General features: G+C 32.4%; 1 protein-coding gene across 4 annotated transcripts in view; it reads left to right on the plus strand.

Annotated features, from left to right (window-relative positions):
- The window catches only part of LOC138697848 (GTP-binding protein 2), a 51784-nt gene extending 38462 nt beyond the window's left edge, over window positions 1–13322 (plus strand). For all 4 annotated transcript variants that reach the window (XM_069823411.1, XM_069823415.1, XM_069823413.1 and 1 more), the window contains exon 9: window positions 91–13322. In XM_069823411.1, the coding sequence (XP_069679512.1) occupies window positions 91–354 (264 nt within the window). In that variant the 3' untranslated portion in view covers window positions 355–13322. The remainder of the gene's footprint in view (window positions 1–90) is intronic.
- Window positions 13323–19207: the final 5885 nt, after the last annotated feature.

A 19207-nucleotide genomic window follows, 5' to 3' on the forward strand; every position in this document is an offset into this window, starting at 1 on the left:
TATGCAGAAAAATTTAGTATCATTGGGTTAATGTTAAGATAATTTCATGTACAAATATATAACCTTTACAATAAATATATTTTGACACAGGCTGCAGTATGTGTGCTGTTTCATGCCACAGCCATATATCCTGGTTTCCAGACAACAGTACACATAGGTAATATACGCCAAACAGCGGTCATTGAAGGCATCATGGCTACAGGAGGAATCCATACAAACGACAGAGCGTCAGTCTTGTTTCGCTTTGTTAGACATCCAGAATATGTGAAGGTAGGAATGCGACTCCTATTTCGTGAAGGCCGCACAAAGGGAATTGGTAAAATCACACAAGTATTCCCTCTACAACAAGATTAAAGCTCTTAAGTTATTTATAAATAATTTTATTTGATCCATGACTTCTGCATTACGATTATCGGCAATGATGTTTCAATATTAAAAGCACACATTTATTTCATGCTGTGTTTTTTATTTCCACCTAGTCATTTAACAAAGGATCAACTTCACATGTTTGCAATTGAAATATTTTTAATGTTTACGCCATTTTACCAAAATTTAAATTTATTAGGTGATTTAACTTAGCTGTGTAATGCTTGCAGAAAACTAAAACATATTGACAGTATTTTATATACCACAGGCTGTGTTTATGATCTGTGAGACTTTTTAAAGTATCGTATGTTACAATTCATAACATAATTGTACTTTTACCATAGTGAATTACTTACATTATATGTATATAGAGACATTTTTAAATGTTTTAACCTGACACTACTGCAATATTAAATGTAATGTATTTTATCTAGTGACTAATATAACAGCTCTTTTGGTGTGGCTAATAATTAGCCTGTTCACTTAATTTCTTTCATATAAAAATGTATATTTTAGCTCATAACAGTGAGGAGTAAAACTATTGAACAGCACAGTTTTTTATTGTCTGTCCATTTTCTTACCAACTTACTCTCACACATGCATACAGAGTTCTATATTTACGCCCTTATTTTTTTTTATTTGCAACAGACATTCCTTAAATGATGCCTACATATTATAAGTGTCTTGAGTTATCATATTCTCATAGATATCTCTTTGGATTTCTTGTAAGTATTTCAAAATAATAATTATCGCATACAGTAGAACCCCGATTATCCGTCACCGTGTTAACCGATCAGCGGATTATCCGAATGTCTTTCTCTCACTCTATTCTTTCTTTCTTTGCTGCTGAAAAAAGTATGTATGCTACACCTTATATTAGTACCTATTCTTTTCTAGAGTCTATTATTATAAGCCTTTATCTATATATATTAGAAGTGTACTGCCAGCAATAGGAACAGTTACCGGTAGGTCTCTTGAAGGTGTTTTTCCCAAATTATAAAATAATCACTACTTGCTTTCAAAGAAACAGTCCCAAAAACTTCCGCAAAATTTAGAGCAAACTCGTGCGGCATTCAGTCCTTGTTCTACTGTTTGAGTGCTCGTATTTCATATTTTCTATCCAAAATATCTTCCACAGGAATCAAAAGTGCTTTACTAAGTATCAAAATAAAAATACAATTATATAATTGATCAGTTTGGGAAAAGAGAAATCATGGCTTCTCTCGCATCAGAATATGAGATTGGCATTACAAATGTGCGCGATTTAATTAAAAACATGAGTGAAGTGTACAAAATCTGTAAATCTACAACAAGAAACTTCTACCATTCCTATCTTTCCACAAAGAATCAACGCAAGGAATTTACTTGGCCCTCATAAAACCATTGTTGACAGCCGGACTTAAATGATAACCGGTAAATTTCTAATTCATTATGTAGCATGTTAAACATAAGGCCACGGTGGAAGTTATGCAATTGTGTTATGCACTTAATTTACGAAAATATTTTATGATAGAGATTATCCGATTTTTTCGATTAACCGTCCAGTCCACCCCCTTGATTACCACGGATAATAGAGGTTCTACTGTATATCAAATTTGATCATTGTACAAACAAAATTTCAAAATATTTAACTTGAACTCCTTTCCCTCAACCATGCTTCTGTGGTTAAAATTAGGTAAATGAAGAGATAGAATGGAAGAAGTGTGTTAATTACATTTAATATTTAATTTTAGGTTATTAAATTTTTCATATTAGTATTATTTTACTTCATTTGAATGACTGTAGAGAACTGATGAAATAATTATTTTCTATTGAATACAATAATGACGAACTTGTTAATTTTAGTAGCAAGTTATCAGTAATTCGAATAATTTAGAAGTATATTATCGTCGACATACTGTTTTTAGAATTGATTCAAATAAATTTTCTCTTGATTAATAATGTTACTCTTTAGAAGTCCTGCTTCATGCACAATTGCTTTGGACTTTTCATTATACACAGCAGTAAGCACAGTACTAATAAAAGAATAGGGGAAATTTGTTCGATATATACATTTTGAATATTTTATGTGCATTGAGAGTTAAAGTTGGTGAGAACTGAAGACCATCTACTGTGATATAACACCAGATGAAATACAAAAGCGTAGTTTGTACCTTATTATAAGTTTTAACTGATTCATATACCTAACTTGGCCAGATTGTTTTTTTAATACACCAGTAAAGTGTGTACAGATGCTCACCTGCCTTCAACAGTTATTCTGTTCCTGTGATTTTGAATAAATTGAATTTTTGAATAAATTGATTAGAATCTAATAATGAAATATACCAATAAAAAACTAGGAAGAAAACACTGAAATGCATATTTGTAACCTTGCAAATGTTTGTACATGCCATATTGTACAAAAGTCTTGCCATGTTATAATTAAGTCTTCTTAATAAGGTAATACAAGTGCTTTGGAATTACTTGTGTTTCCATTTTAAACGGTAGAGAATATTATGCTCAGAATTCTGTAATGTAGTTAACTTTTACCAGATTTATAGGGCATTGAAAGAATGTGATTATGATTTATAGTGCTAGAGGTGATAGTTTCATTATCGCTGAAAAGATATAATTAAAATGAAAAATACCAGTGTTTCTTTGTACCCCATTAGCTAACTATCTTTTATAATATAAGGCATAATATTTCATATCAGGATCATATTCTGTTAGAAATATAGGTTGAAAATTGTAAATCTGTTAAGTTCTGCAGTAGTCTGCATAGCTTGATTTCTTTCTAGCTTTCCTGTTTATTCATAATATTTTTATTTATTTCGTATTGACGAAATTGGTTATCTGTATGTTATTAGATGCTTTGATATGGGATTTTAAGCTTTCATGGTGATTTTATTCAAAATTTTTGTGTGTTCCATCTCCAGGGCATTATTGTAAGATCTAAAGAATCATCTTCTTTGTTGGATTCATGCCCAGTGCCGTCTTAATGCATGGGTATCCAAGGTATGCCCAGGGATCCCACAAGCATAGGGACCCATTCTGATCTATGCACAGACAAGAATTTAACTTTAATTTTCTATCATCAGCCTCAACATTCAAATCTCTCGATAGAAGGAGAAAAATTACGAAGTTTTGCCACTTTGATGCTTGCAGTGTTTTGGAAACAGAATATTATAACGGATTGAAGGGAGGCAATTAACAGCTGGGGACCACAGTGTTGCCGACACTGTGCATATCCATTATTGGAATCAGAGCCTCCTCTCTTTATGTTCCAAGAATTTTATTTGTGTGGTGAAGGGTTAGAGGAAGCATAAGAAATTTGAAGTGTGGAAAAAGAATCTGTAGACTTAGCTACATGTTACACTGAAATTCGTAAACAATTGTATCAGTAGAAATGAAACAATTTTTTGAGTGGAACAAGAAGTGAACATAAGGCAGAAGAATTGAGCAAGAAAATCGAGAACCTGGAAATGATCTTCCTCACAATTCTTTGAAATGACATTCCTGAAAGAGTGGACAAAATAAGTAGGGGTCCTGCAGTCAGGGAATGTGCCCTGAATCTTCCTGGCCCTCTGAAAACATATTTCAGGAAATTAGAGACAGATTTAGCGAATACGAATTGAAAGCCACATTACTGGAAAAGAGATTGTAGATAATATTGCTAAATAGACAACATCTTTGGGGCCCAAACCTATGCAAATAACTTCTTTAACCAGCGCATATTCTGCTGTTAATTATCATTTAACAAATTTATGGGTCGAATTATGGCTTTCTTCTGATAAAGGCCAAGTACTTCAAAACATTCAAAAGAAACCTAATGATTTACAAATGTTCCGCAACATTTCCAGATACATACAAACTTTCTTAGCAAGAGCCAGGACAGGCCATATTATCACTCAGAAGTATCTTCACCGCTTTAATCTTGTTGATTCTAGTAGTTGTTGCTGGTGCAACAATAACGAAGAAGATTTGGAACATATCCTCTTAAACTGCCCTGTCACAAACATCCATAGAACTAATCTAAAATCTGCAATCCCTGTAACCTTGGACAATTCTCTCCAAAATATACTGAATACACCTCATCTTTGGAATGTGGCTGCTGAAATATACAACCAGCATCGTGCTTTTTACCCATCATTTGTAAGAAGAGGAAATTCATAGTGAAACATAGTGGAACACGTGTTGTCAACAAATAGCTGGATACACTACGAAGATAGAATTGAAAGCCAGAAGTAGGTGTCCGGGTTCAGATTATGGAGATGTGAAAAAAACAGGGATGAAAGTGAAGTGTACGTGTTACTCGACATGACAAGAGGTACTTCTCAGTAAAAGTGAAAAGTTTCCCTGTTCCGGACTGTCTAATTCCTGAATGGACAAAATATGCAGAAGCTTAATTATTGATTTCAAATCTATTTTTCTTCCTCAGTGAATTGAAAACAATAGGTTCTGATGAACTAAATAAAAAATGTGAGCAACTCAACCAATACATTGATCTTGATGAAAATTGTGATACTCTCCCTGCATTGTACAGAAAAATAATTTCGGACAATTGGACATCTGTGTTTTCCAATGTCGAAATTGCATTCATAGTGTTCATGTGCATGATGGTGACCAACCATGCAGGAGAGCGTTCATTTTCAAGATTGAACCTTATAAAAAATCAGCTTCGCAGCATAATGGGGAATAGAGTTTGAACTGGCTTTCACTCATGTGTATGGAAAATGATGACCTGAGGGCCATTGATTTCAAGCCAATTATGAAGGAATTATCTGCAAAGAAATTTCGCCAATGCTTGTGTTGAACACTTGATCAATAATAAATAATTCATGGCAATTTCATAATGTGCGTCTATGTTATCTCTGTCAGTATGATTTACCAAGCAAGTACCATTTTTATGTTGAATTTTTGTTTTTCAAGTTGAAGGCTCATGCTGTATTGTCCAAACGTTTGTGTTGATTAATCTTTACTATGTATCATGTTTATTTAATGTCAAAAGACTGACTTTTTGGAGGAACCAGTTAAATAAATGTAAGTTTATTTTATAGATAATTTACATTTTTACTCCTGTGAGTGACTGTGTAGGCAAGTTCCTCTGCACTGCTTTGCCAGGGGGTATATAATTCTATTAAGATGTCCCTGTTCATGCCTAGAACTTCATATGGGCCCAGCAGTCATATTATATTGCCCTGAAGATGAAATGTCTATACATTTTTGAATTTTACTAAAAATGAAATTTAACATGTCATCTTACGTCTCTTAACAACTTAATGCTTGACTTTGGAATAAGGTTGTTTTCTTGACTTTTCTTTCTAAAGAAGTGCTATCTAATCATCTTATAAACGAAAATTGTAAAGCATTACAAAATAATTTTGAAGCATTGACTTCATGTGTACATATTTATAATTTATTGTATTTTTATTCGATATGTTTATCTAATACTGTGCATTAAATACATTTATAACCACAGATAAATATTGTGGTTGAATTAAGACTATGAATGGGCTGAGTATTGAGTCGTAATTTATTCTCGGCAGTTTATTCAATATGATGTTACGAATTCATTACTTCCAGTTCGTATTGAAAAAGTCTGAAGTTTTCGTAGTAAACATTCAGTTCCTTTCATAAAGATATATTTGTTAAGTACCTGGTAATACTACAAAGTAAAAATAAAATTAGTGTTAATACAAATCTATATTATAATTTAGTGTCAAAATGATTACAGCTCTCAGTATTTACAGGTTGCCACAATGGACAAAGCATATGTACAAACATGTAATTAACAAATAAAACAATGGCATCAGAAAGGGATAACATAAACGTAATGAATACAATAGAAAAAGTTTTTTTTATTACAGTATATGATTTTATGTAAACTTTTTAAGAGATAGTCTATTATTTAAATTAATGTAAAAGATTTAGTTGTTATATAAGTGATAGGAAAGCAAAAATATTGACTCATGCAGAGTATTTAAGATCAAATCTTTACTAGGTGGTAAATAAATATTTTGGAACGGTACAGTTCCAGAAAAAAAAGAAACGGGCCACCTAATTTTACTAAATTTTAGATACAACACATTATATATGTGCAGTAAACAATAGTGCATTTCTTGATGTCTGTACTTGTTCGTGAAATATGGGACTGTGAGGTTATATAATATGTGTTCTTTTTCGTTTCTACATTAAACATACGACTTATTTAAAGTTGATAATAACTTTGACATTTTTTCCTCTATATAGACCAGTAGTATTAAATCTTTTTTGCTAGTGTACCCCGAAAATAAATTTTGTTTACCTTCGTACCCCCAAACTGCATTGCAGACGTACATAATATAAGAAATAACAAAAGACTATGATCGATATTGTATGCAAAATAAATTAATAATTATCATTTTAATTATTATTATTATTATTATTATTATTATTATTATTATTATTATTATTATTATACATAGAGTAGTTATTGATGCAATAATAATAGTAATCAATTTTCTAAACTGTTACTGAAACAAAAAAAAGCAACAGTTGATAATGTAAAAGAAAATATGTAAACTGCAATAATTATCAGCAAGTAGTCTATAATAAAGTAAATATGTTGGCATTTTTACATACACAGTCAGTGGTATGTATACCCCTGGAAACAACCCCACATACCCCTGGAGGTATGCATACCAAAGATTGAATACCACTGATGTAGACTATTATGATGCAATTTTATATTTTAATCACTTTTGATAAAGAAATGAAGCCACATTATAAATTCAGCATTCTGTAATGTCTGTCCATAAACAAATTACTTATTTAAAGTTGACAACATGTAATATATATATATATATATATATTTTTTTTTTTTTCTTTTTGTCATATAATGATACAGAGCTATTATTATCATACATCTCAGAAAAGGGTGGCCGGCTCTTACCATTGGACTTACCATGCTCACAGTCGTTGCTGAAAATGGCCCCCATTTGCCACCACACACAATTGACATCTTCTGATAAACGAATGAACAACACTCAAGTTCCACATCATTGATAGCCTCGATTTCTTCTCGTATATAGTCGTTTAGTTCATCTGTAGAATGAAGATTTTTCCTATAAACCCTACCTTTTAGTGTTCCACATAAATAAAAGTCACAGGGTGTTATATCTGGGCTTAGTGGAGGTCTCAAATTATTACTGATTATTGTACGTATTGTACATATACACACGTTCACACAGTGAAAATTTGTTGCTAGGCATTATCTAAATACACAATAATCACTAAACTTTATACACTAACGTTATACACTTGAAGAATCGAGAGTTTCATTACATGACTTCTAAGCCCACTGAATGCCATATGGCTACTGGAGCTCGATTGCATGGGACAACTGGCCGCACTTTTCTCATACGTAAGACAATAATAGCTCTGTACAATATAATTATAGGATATTATTATGTTATTTTATATCCCAGTAATCTTTGATAAAGAAATATCTGTCCAGATACAGAAACTTGAGTCTGAAACTGGTGAAGAAAAATGTTTGTGTAATATGTGATTATGTATATGAAGGAAGGTAAGGGAAAAGGACAAATATTATTCAAGTACAGATAATAAAAAGTCTACAGTGCAATAGGATTTACCTTTCACCATATTCTAATCATTGATTTCATTACTAAGATATATGAAAGGAACTTGAATTTAGATCATTCTCTCACTGCTTCATGGTAGTATACTGCAGATATATTTCCTATTAATTTCATGCTTTTTTATAATTTTTAGAATCATGGTTTAGGCTCAAGATCAGTTCCAGTTTCAAATTCCCCATCTTTTTCCTAGACTTCCCACATCTTTTTTCCTATTGGCATATACTCGGATGCAATTGCTACTACACTTGAACCCTCCATTCGAAGATGGTATCCCCACTTTTGTCTATAGCTGTTGATTTGTTTGGAGAGCTACTTTATTCTTAATTCTTCTTTGGTGCCCTCATCAAACAAGCTAAATAAAAAACTAGAATAACTGAAACCAGGAGAGAGGGAAAAGTAGAAAACTGCCAAAACATGCACTCTGGTTTTAACCAGAGAGGCTTAAAAACAATGAGTGACCAAGAACTAATTGGGCAGACGAAAAATAACTTTAAAATATTTTATATTTTGGAATACTTTACTCTATTTTTCCTATAAAATATTTATGTATGAATCTGAAATACATATTTTATTCATTGTTATACGAATTTAATTTTCGTTGCTCTCAGAAGAGTCCAATGTACAATGTTCACACAAACAATCAAAAGCCTTTTAACGAAATCTTGTGATTCTAACTTGGCTGTTATTATAAAGCATGCACCATAAAATAATAACATATTACGATAATTAATTTTTTCAATGAATGAATAAATAATTTCGTATGATATTACAGGTTATAGTAGGCCAAGAATCAATAGTTTTCAGATAGAATATTGTAGAAATTAGAATAAATTAATTGAAACTCTCTGTGAAGATAGAGATTATTTCAAAATTTTCTTTGTATTATAAAATTATTAGATTGTTGTTAGATTATTTTATAATAATTTAACATAAAATTTATGCACATATGCAGTACAACCTCGATAATCCGTTTTAATGGATGGGACGTGGTGAACAGTTAATAAAAAAACTATAGTAAATCTGTATTATCAATTTTAATGGACTTACATATATATCTAATGTCTTTTAAGATGCTTTAAAAATAGGTAACTTTTTTATGTTCGAGCAAGGGGATGCAAAATGAAATTTTCATAATAGTCCAATACGATGTTATGAAAGTGTTTAATTTTGATATAGAACCAAAAGAAACTTCCGCATCTGGTGAAATTCGTGATTCTGATGGGCACAATTCAGAAAGTAGAAAAGAGCAGTGTATGTCATTACTGTATACAACTTAAAAAATTACTTTTTTGCGACAAGAGATAACCCATGGAATGGTTAATCAAGGGACGGATAATTAAGGTTTGCAGTCTACCACTGTGGAGTAACAGTGAGCACATCTGACCGCGAAATGTGCGGGCCAGGGTTCATATCCCAGTTGGGACAAGTTACCTGGTTGAAGTTTTTTTCCGTGGTTTTCCATCAGCCCATTAAGATGGATAAATTTCGCTGGCAGTATCACCTTTACCTCACTCAGACACTAAATAACCACAGCAGTTGATAAATCGTCATAAAATAAGCCAATTAACATAAGACAACATTGCTTACACATTTTTCTGCAGTCTATGATTACAAAAAATTACTTGTTTTCTTTCTCCATTCTTGCCTGTCTGCCCTCAAATTTTCTTGTGTTCCTTTTCTTCATTTATGTATGAACATAAAAATGATGTGCGTTTTTAGGTTGAAAGTATTCAGCAGTCAGAGAATGGTCTCAGTAGAAATTAATCAATGAAGGACTCTTTATCTGTTGCATTAAGTTCTTATTTTAAAAATAATATAACAAACTTTTAATTGTTATTTATTATTGTGTGCCACTAAGTAACATATGGCATACCAAGAGACAGTGCAATGAAGTGTGATTTAAAAACAGAAAATAACGTTTTAAGAATGAGAATTATTGATAAATAGCATGTACTCCGTATATTATATTATATTATTTGCCATATTGAATTGTGCAACTCTATGCTTTTAGGCTGTCTTGTTTGAAATTTAATTTGAACACTGCTCCTTTGATGAAGAGTTCTGGTAATTAGTTATTAATTATATTGTTCGGTAGTTTTTTCTGTGTGCATATATAGCCTTTTAACAGTACAACATGGAAGTAATGACGTGGCAAGAGATACTTTGTATCAAAGTGAAAAGGTTAATTTTTCACACTTGAATTATTAAGTGTTCTAAAATAATTTGAATGACATTATACCTCATTTGGTTAATGTAAGTCTGAAAATTGCATATATTATATGATTTGTTGCAATAGAAATATATATTTTTCTTCTTTTATGCTCTCCTTTCCTGAAAGTTATGAATGGTAGTTCCATTGATTTTGATGATATTAAATGTACAAAGAAACTGTTATTGGTACTACCGTCTTAAAGATAAACTTGAACTATTTCAATGAGAAACGTAACTACATTAACAATAATTTTATATGCTGCTAATACAGAGCCGTCCATTTGTTTGGTGGCACACACAGAAGTGGAATGGAGATGACATTACACATTACGCAGTGCACCAGCCCGCACTCAGCGCTATGCAATCAGTAAAACATTCTTATAAATCAAGAACGCACGAGATACGAATAAATCATAGCACTAACTGATGAAATAACAGGGCTCATTTAATAGAATATTTTTGCAGTATATAATGTGAAGTTTGGAGGCAGAAAGGTGGCAGCTCCACCACCAAACTTACCCTGCATGGTGCTCATAATGCAACTAGGAAAAATTTCTGTATCTTCAAGATAGAAGGACCAATTCACCAATTCTCTTGATGTCGGAACAGGCCTGATGCAGATGATGGTAATGTGAATGTGCCAAAAAAATTCTTATCTGTTCAAAGCGTACGTCATTCTGTTTCAAAATGTTGGCTGTTTCTTCTCTTATTTTGTTTTGCTTTCATCTAATTTTCGCGGATTTGATTTATAGACTGTTTTTTTAATTACTCCATAAACAAAAAAAAGAGAGATATTTTTGCAGAGGTTGTTCTAATTGAGCACCGATATCAGGAAACTTTTCGTCTGTTAAAATGTGACATCTTCAGTTTAATTTTTTGTCCAGTACTGATCGCAGTTTTTAATTTGTTCACTATTGTACGAACTGTTCTCCTATTAGGTACCTCAACTCCAGGAAAATAGCCTATTCCTGAAATTCTGTATGACACAGAGCAGCAGATTTCTCTTTTATAAAGTTACAACAAAAGAAAATTCTGTGCTAAATTTCTGAACCATGACAAATAGCACATACACGCACGAAATGGAATTTTAACTCTATATGCTATAGCATTGCACCAATTAATCAGTCCCAAGCAGTTCATGTGATTATTGCCAACCTTGAGTAGGCTATATTTTAGCGTGTGCAGTTACCTGATTCCAGCACCACTGTGTGACTTGGAATGGGACCATACAAATGGATTGTTCTGTAATAGCTGTATGAAAAATACTTTTGTGCACTGTGTGTTTTAAATAGTTATAATATTAGTATAGTGTTAGTTTTTGTTTTCATATTTCTTTTTACAGGATTTTCTTTTCATTAAATTATTTATCAATGGGCTATGATTTTGATACAGATTAATGGCTTGTTGATCCAATTATGGAATGTATAATATAACATTTATATTCTCGTAAGTCAATACAGTAAGTACAGTTCCATTAACAGACACTTGAGAATCTGTTAAAGTAATATTATGAATAAGTTATACAGTTAAATGACTACCAGTATAATAATACAATAATATGTTCACAGAAATTTTGTTTTTTTTTTTTTTTAAATATGTCAACTGAAAATTTAAGAGTCCGCAGAAATTTTCCCATTTCTTGTCCACTTTTTCAGATTATGGGTAAAATGAAAACACTGTTCACAATAATAATTCTTTCCTTTCTTTAGGGAAGATAGGTACATAATAGAGAAATTGAAAAAATATTAATATCTCTTTCACTAAAGATGTTTTTATACAAAAAATATTAAAAACCTTTTTAGTTAATAAAATTATTTATGCAGTCAATGCCTCGAAATCCCTGATACCTGAATCGTCTTAATTGCTCAGCAACTGGGGCTCTTAGAACATGCAGTATGCAATTAAGGAGAAGTGCATTTTGAATGAACACCAAATTCAACAATTTATTGATAGACACTGAATAAATCATAGTAACAATGTGAATCTGTACTTAAGACATTAGAAGTTAACAGGATAGCTGGAAGCGCATAAGTAATAAGGAAGATCTGATAAATGTACAATTAATTTCTGAAAATTTTCCATTATTTTTATAAATGGAGCATATATTCACATAGAAAGCATTAACATAAGTTTAGGCCAAATTTAAACCACTAAAAAGAATGGACGAAAAAGCATACTCGGTGATCAAATAATGTCAATATGATTTTCAAAGGCCAAAATATTTATGTGGACATAAAATAAGGGTGGACAAAATTCCATGGGATGGATGGAAATTTGAAGTGTAGGAGGACGAAATACATGTGGACTTGCTGTCTGGGAATCTTAAAATAAATTAAATGCAATATACAAAGCCACATTTGCAGTAGAATCTTGATTATTCGTTCTGTGGATTATCCTTTTGCCAAACCAAACGCCATTTTATTAAATGTTGTAAGTAATGAATGACTTATACCGATACCATTCTTTTCTACTTTCTGAATCATGCCTACCAAAATTGCGTAACTTTCGTTCAGTTGTCTGTCAAGGTTAAGTAATAAAAAACACTTTCACCTATTTTAGATTATAATGAAAATTTCATTCTGCAACCCCTTTCCTTAGTATTTTATTTGATATTAGTAAGCTTAGAATGGAGATAGGAAAGAAAGTTCAGAAAAAAGTAACCGACCTTTAAAGCATTTTGAATGGCACCAGATAGATTAAAGTCCAGTAAAATTGATAATATTTGCAGAGTACCCATCCTTTGTGATTAACCGTTCACAATGCCCCATCTGTTAAAACTGGTAATCTCGGTTGTACTGTAATACAAAGTCATTAAAACATTGTGGATAGATATATTTCATAATACTATTCGAAACTTTAAAAATCATGGTAATTTAAGATTAGTATATTCACATATTTTACTTATTTGTAAGTGCTTGATTGTGAAAACAAGGTATTTAGTTCTTTCACAACTTCATGTTATAACACACATAAGTGTCTCATTGAAATAGGTCAACGAGAAAATTATATTTTGTAATAACAGTATATTTGTAAATAAATATATAGATTCTTGCATTATTTTTATTTATTATTGTGAATATTGGTTTTGATTACACGAAGAAATGAAAAATAAAATTCTCAATATGAGTTTTTAGCCTTTCACAATAAATGTGACCAGAAATAGACTTTTGGGTATACTCATTGTGTTTATTTCTGGCACAAATTCTCTCTTAACCTTTCCCTAAAATAATGTTTGTGAATGGTGCTATAATTTACAGTATATGAATTTGTAATATGTTAATAGAATTCGATTATTCACGTATCACCTAAAATTATGGTAATTGACCACTTGTATTATTGGATAAACTCATATGGAATAGCTCCCCATATGAGTTCTAGGAATAGGAACTAGCCCCATTCGGGAGGCCATAGCCCTTAATGGACACATTTGGCTCCATTCGTTCATTCATTATTGGATACCAGTAGTCTAATTATATACAATATGTTAACATGGTCAGAATACTATATTTACTACAGAAAGTTTTATTTGGTACTCTTCTTCACCAGAAGAAATAAAACATTGTTCTAAAAATCCAAAATTTTTAGTAAGATGTAACCTCTTTTCTAAATACATTTCTTAAACTTCAGTTAATATTACTTTGGAATTTCTGAAATGTTTAGTTTCATGATTTACCATTTCACAATGTGCTGTACTATGCTCCTATAATTTTAGTATAATCTGTTTGAAGTATAGATGAAACTAATAAGTTGTACTGCATATTGAAATCGTTGATTGATAAATTCAAAAGAAGTTTAATTTGAATCCTTTTGGTTAGAATCTCGATTTTTGCTTGTACATTGTTGATAAAAGTGGCAGGTGACAGGGAGATTGTCAAATCTCGATGTACAGCACAAGTCTGTTTTTTATACTACAAGTTGAATTGTGTGCATAACACCAGCCTCTTAATGAAAGAACTGTAAACTAAAGTTTGAAAATTGTTATTGTGAAAGTGGGAACTAAAATTATGCGAGGCTGCAGGGGAGGAGAGGATAGGCTTCCCAATAGAAATCTGTTTGTGGAATAAACAACATATACTGTGAGGTCACAAAGTGGGCATACCCCCTATGTATTTTTGTTTCACCTCACAACACCTGATAATGCTCTCTGGGAGTTCATCAAGTACAAAGTGCAAAATAATCGCTGTAACACAACAGCACAATTACAAGCGACTGTGGAAGATGCCTTCAATGAAGTGATCCCTGATTATCTCCACAAAACATCTGCAGAATTTAGCTGTGCTATGAAATTGAAGGTCTTCATACCAATATCTTGGATTGTTAAACTATCAGATACATGCCCATATCAATCAATCAACCATACCCATCATAGTGTCGTAATATATGGGGGGTACATCCACTTTGTGAATTCCTCTCCTCAAGAAAAGTCAGCTGGACCAGTGGCGTGGCACATGTTAAGGCGTGTCTCCACTATTAAACATTTAACAACAACATGTTAAATATAACATGTTGAATTTAACATGTATACGGACATTTCAAGTCTCATTTGACTTAAAATGTTAACAAAGTATGTTGAATTTAACACTTTTAACATGTTGGCGTGTTTTCCAGCAGAAATGGAAAACATGTCAAGTCAATTCATTTGCTCGTGCAGCGTCGGTACTGTTCGGCAAAGTTCGTACAGTTTCCATAGCAACAACTGTAAGTTCCGATTTTGTGGCGCGTATCTTGATCATTTTTATACTATCATTGGTCCTTGGTGTTAGCTGTAAGTTGTTCGAAGTAATGGAGTGGACGAAAGAAAATACAATAGAATAAAATTAATGCACTGATGGAAAGGCCTTGTTTGTGGGATGTATCTGCAAAAGAATACACGGGCAAAACTAAGAAGGCCGACTGTTTTAGAGAACTGGAATTATTATTTGTTCTCGAGAATACAATAGAGAGTTTTCGCACTTTCGTCATATGCTAAACGTTAATGCTATGTTGACGTCATTAATGGTCGTATTTGGTGATGTATGTTAATGTTCGTAAAACTTCGGAAAGAATAATTATACGATATTACCCACTCCTTTAACATCCATCATGTCGTAGGTCCTATGATAATCAATCGTGCTGTAATTTTTTTAATTGAGATGAAATGGCTGCTCTTAAATTGTGTTTTTCTTTGATGTAACAGGAAGTATTTTTGCAGCACTATATTAAAATCGTGTTCTGACATTCTCAGCAAGTTTTTGAATCCAAATCGATACTGTATTCAACTTTAAGCTCGTTTAGAATGTATCCTACATAGTGTCTTTTACTAAGATATTGCCGCATCCACATTCTCATTTTCTTCCTTTTCAAAGCCTTGCAACAAGCAATAGAGGCAATTACAAAAGTGAGATCATCATCTGAGTCCATTGTCCAAGGTTTGAAAATAAAACACTATCTATATTAAAATCTCATAGACTGTTTATGGTGGACTACGCAAAAAAAAAGTCAAGTTTAACATGTTTAACAGTGTGGACAAAGTGTTAAATGAAATTAGCATTAACATGTTCAATCAACATGTTGGGATGTTAACGGTAAACAATTTAACATGTTGTTAAATGTTTAATAGTGGAGACGCGCCTTTAGAGGGGAAGGGGACCTGCCAGAGCTTAGGAGAAGGGGTACAGTGTGGAGGAGACGAAATGACCTTGATCCTCCAGTTCGAAATGCACAGACTATAGTGAAGCATTATATGATTATGTAGTGCAAAAAATACGACCTTGAATCCTGTTCTAAAGCTATGACAAGGAGAATGAAATTCAATTGCTGTGTTTTCAAGTGTGAATTCGCCAAGATTTGAAAACAATGCATTAGAAAAGACTATCGATTTCTACAACATGTGCTTGTCTGAATCGAGAAGTTAAATTCTCAGATAAAGATCGAGGACTTGCACCCATGGAATCTGGGCCTACAAGTGTAGGAAGATCAAGAAAATTGTTTGCTGGAAGTGAAAATAAAACAAAAAGAAAATATATTCGGCCATTAGTTGAAGAGAAATTCCGAGAAGAGCTTATGTTACGGTTTCTGGTAAATGGGATGCTATGTGAAAGATATACATATTTTTTTTTTAATTTTACTAATGGCAGGTACTTGATTTTTTGTCATGTAGTCCAATTTCCCGACAGAGTCATTGCCTAGGATGCACCATAGGAGACTGGTCTATGTTACATCCACGATGAGATGATGATGGAGATTTTACCTGGACCACGGGCTTGCCCAACACAAGTTATAAATTGAAGGTATGCCAGGGTTCGAGCCACCATGGTGACATACGAGATATTATAAGAAGCCTTTGGACTTTTAATGTAATAGATAATGATTTATTGAAAAGAGAATATTGTACCTCAAAAAACTGCTACATATGAAACCAAAACTTTTCAGAAGCAAAAAAACATTACAAATTTCCAAACCGATTATAGAAAGTGATTTTAATTTTTTCATTATACAAGAAAAACCATTGAACATTCACATACCGGATTATAAGGGATGTTCCCAACAGTTTTCTGATCTTTTTGCACCACATAACTAATTTTTTTTTTCTACCACATAGCGGTTTTCGAGGTGCAATGACAATATATATACATATATTATATTTATTTCCAGCAGGATAATGCCACTGCACATCAGCTGCTATACCATTAGAAGGATTAGAAAACGTGTTTGATGATCACATAATTAGTCTTGGACATTCACCACCTTGTTCCCCAGATTTAAATGTTTGTGATATTTATCTTTGTGGGAATTTAAAACAGGAAGTGTAGGTCTATGTGAACAATCCACACACTCTTGAAGAGCTGGAAAATGAAATCAGATGAGTGCTGAATGAAATTACAAATTGTGAGTTGCAAAGGATGTTTCAGAATTTTCTACACTGATGCGATTATTGCATCCAGAAAGGTGGACATAATTTTCAACATTATGCTTTTATAAAAGATAAGATCCATTCACCTCTGATTCGTTTTCCTGCTGTGCGAGAGAGCGGTCGGATCTCCCAACTAAACATGCACATTACGACATGTTATAATGTCAGTAAGTTGTATATTATTATTATTATTATTTATTTTATTACAAACACTGGCCCTCATTGAGGATAGCCCTTACGGACTCAGTATATCCTCAAAAAAATTAATGTACATATGTAAACATAGATATTAAATTTAAGAAAAAGAAATAAAAGGGCATGAAAAATTACAATTGCTATTAATGTGGCACCATGTGATTAATTAGGATTTGACAGGATTCTTTTTAACACAATTATCACAATGTCTTCCCTTAAAGATGTTGGCAGAGCAAACTGCCGTCAGAAATTCTTATTAGGTTATAATTTACTAGAATATTTATTTTCGGCCACCAGCATAGCCCAGGTGGTAACACGTTTACCTGCTTATCTTGGGCTGAGTACAAGCATGGGTTCGATTCCTGCATGGGCTTGATTAACAGGTTGGGTTTTTCGGAGGTTTTCCCCAACTATAAGGCAAACGTCAAGTAATCCCTGGCAAATCCTCGGTCTCATATTGTTAAATACCATCTCACTGTTACCAATTCTATCGATGTTAAATAGCCTAATAGTTGGCACAAAATTGTTAAATAATCGACTAAGAAACATTGATTTTTTTCTGGCACATACAACTTCTGGATAACAGCAAATTAAATATTACAAGTAACTATTAATTTAAAAGTCATATTGAGGTTAATATTTCAGATAAGTTGAAAGTATATATAATAAAAAATTATTTTTAATTTCAGTCAACAACTTATCGATTAATACGGAAAACAATTTTCTGTTTTTAAGTTTCACATAAAATACTTCGACGTTTTTTTCGACGTATGTAGTGTAATTTGAATATTTTATTAATAAACGAAGAATAAAAAGTATTGGCTTCTATGTCTTAATCGGTGTAAAATACTTCCACGTTTTTTTCGACGTATGTAGTGTAATTTGAATATTTCATTAATAAACAAACAATAAAAATTATCAGCTTCTATGTCTTAATCGGTGTAAAATACTTGGACTTTTTTTAAGTAGCCTATGTAGTGTAATTTACAACTTCATGACCAGCCTGGTACGTTTTTCTAATTTCAAATATCTGCTGATGTAAAGTACACGTTCTTTCTATGGTAAATAAGAAAATTAATTTATTTTACTTTATTAATAATACAAAAATAATGACTAATAGGAGGATAAAAAATTAACATGGAAAAAAGTGTATATAGCTAATAAGTAGAAGAATATTATATTGCTTTTGTTTTTTTTGGTCACAGTACGTCTCTGCACTGTTATTCACTGCATTACCTGCGGAGATACCCACTCCACCCCTCTACCTGCGATAGTGGTCTGCGGGTTGCATTTCTATTACGTCACAATTTCGTGGTGTTTGGCAACCACTGTGCACTACCTTTTCCATTCACTGCTTTGTTCACCCTTCATTGATCCTTGCAGTGATGATGAATATGACCTAGTAGTTTCACTGCCACTACAACCCAGTTTATCATTCTGTTCCCATTCATGTCGGTTTTATTTTGGACAGTTTCCTTGATTAAGAATTTAGCTGTTATCAATAATAGTTACATCGCAATCACTGATCACTTAACAAGCTCACACTTGTGACAATGGTCATTACAAAAAAATTTCAAAATTTCGAAACAAATTTAATTGTTTATGAAAAATGTTGAACATTAATAATAATTTAACCGATATTAGAAAAAAATACAGTCGAATGCACTGTTCAATTGCAGTAGTTGGAGAATTTGAATTGAACAGAAACAATGTAGATCATAGATCAGGCTTGCCAAAACCCTGCATTATTGTGCAGTTGTCTCTGTGCGATGTGCACTTTCTATTCCCTTACCTGGAGGGAGTGAATCGCCTTGGAGGGGAGCGCAACAGGGCTATACAGTACCTGCAGCAGCATATCAGCTTTTGTTTAAGTAACATAGTTTCAGTACGGGTGCTGATTTGGTTGTGTCTCTGAATGAGTTAT

Source organism: Periplaneta americana, chromosome 4, assembly GCF_040183065.1.
Source record: "Periplaneta americana isolate PAMFEO1 chromosome 4, P.americana_PAMFEO1_priV1, whole genome shotgun sequence".
In the NCBI taxonomy this organism is placed as follows: Eukaryota; Metazoa; Arthropoda; class Insecta; order Blattodea; family Blattidae; genus Periplaneta; species Periplaneta americana.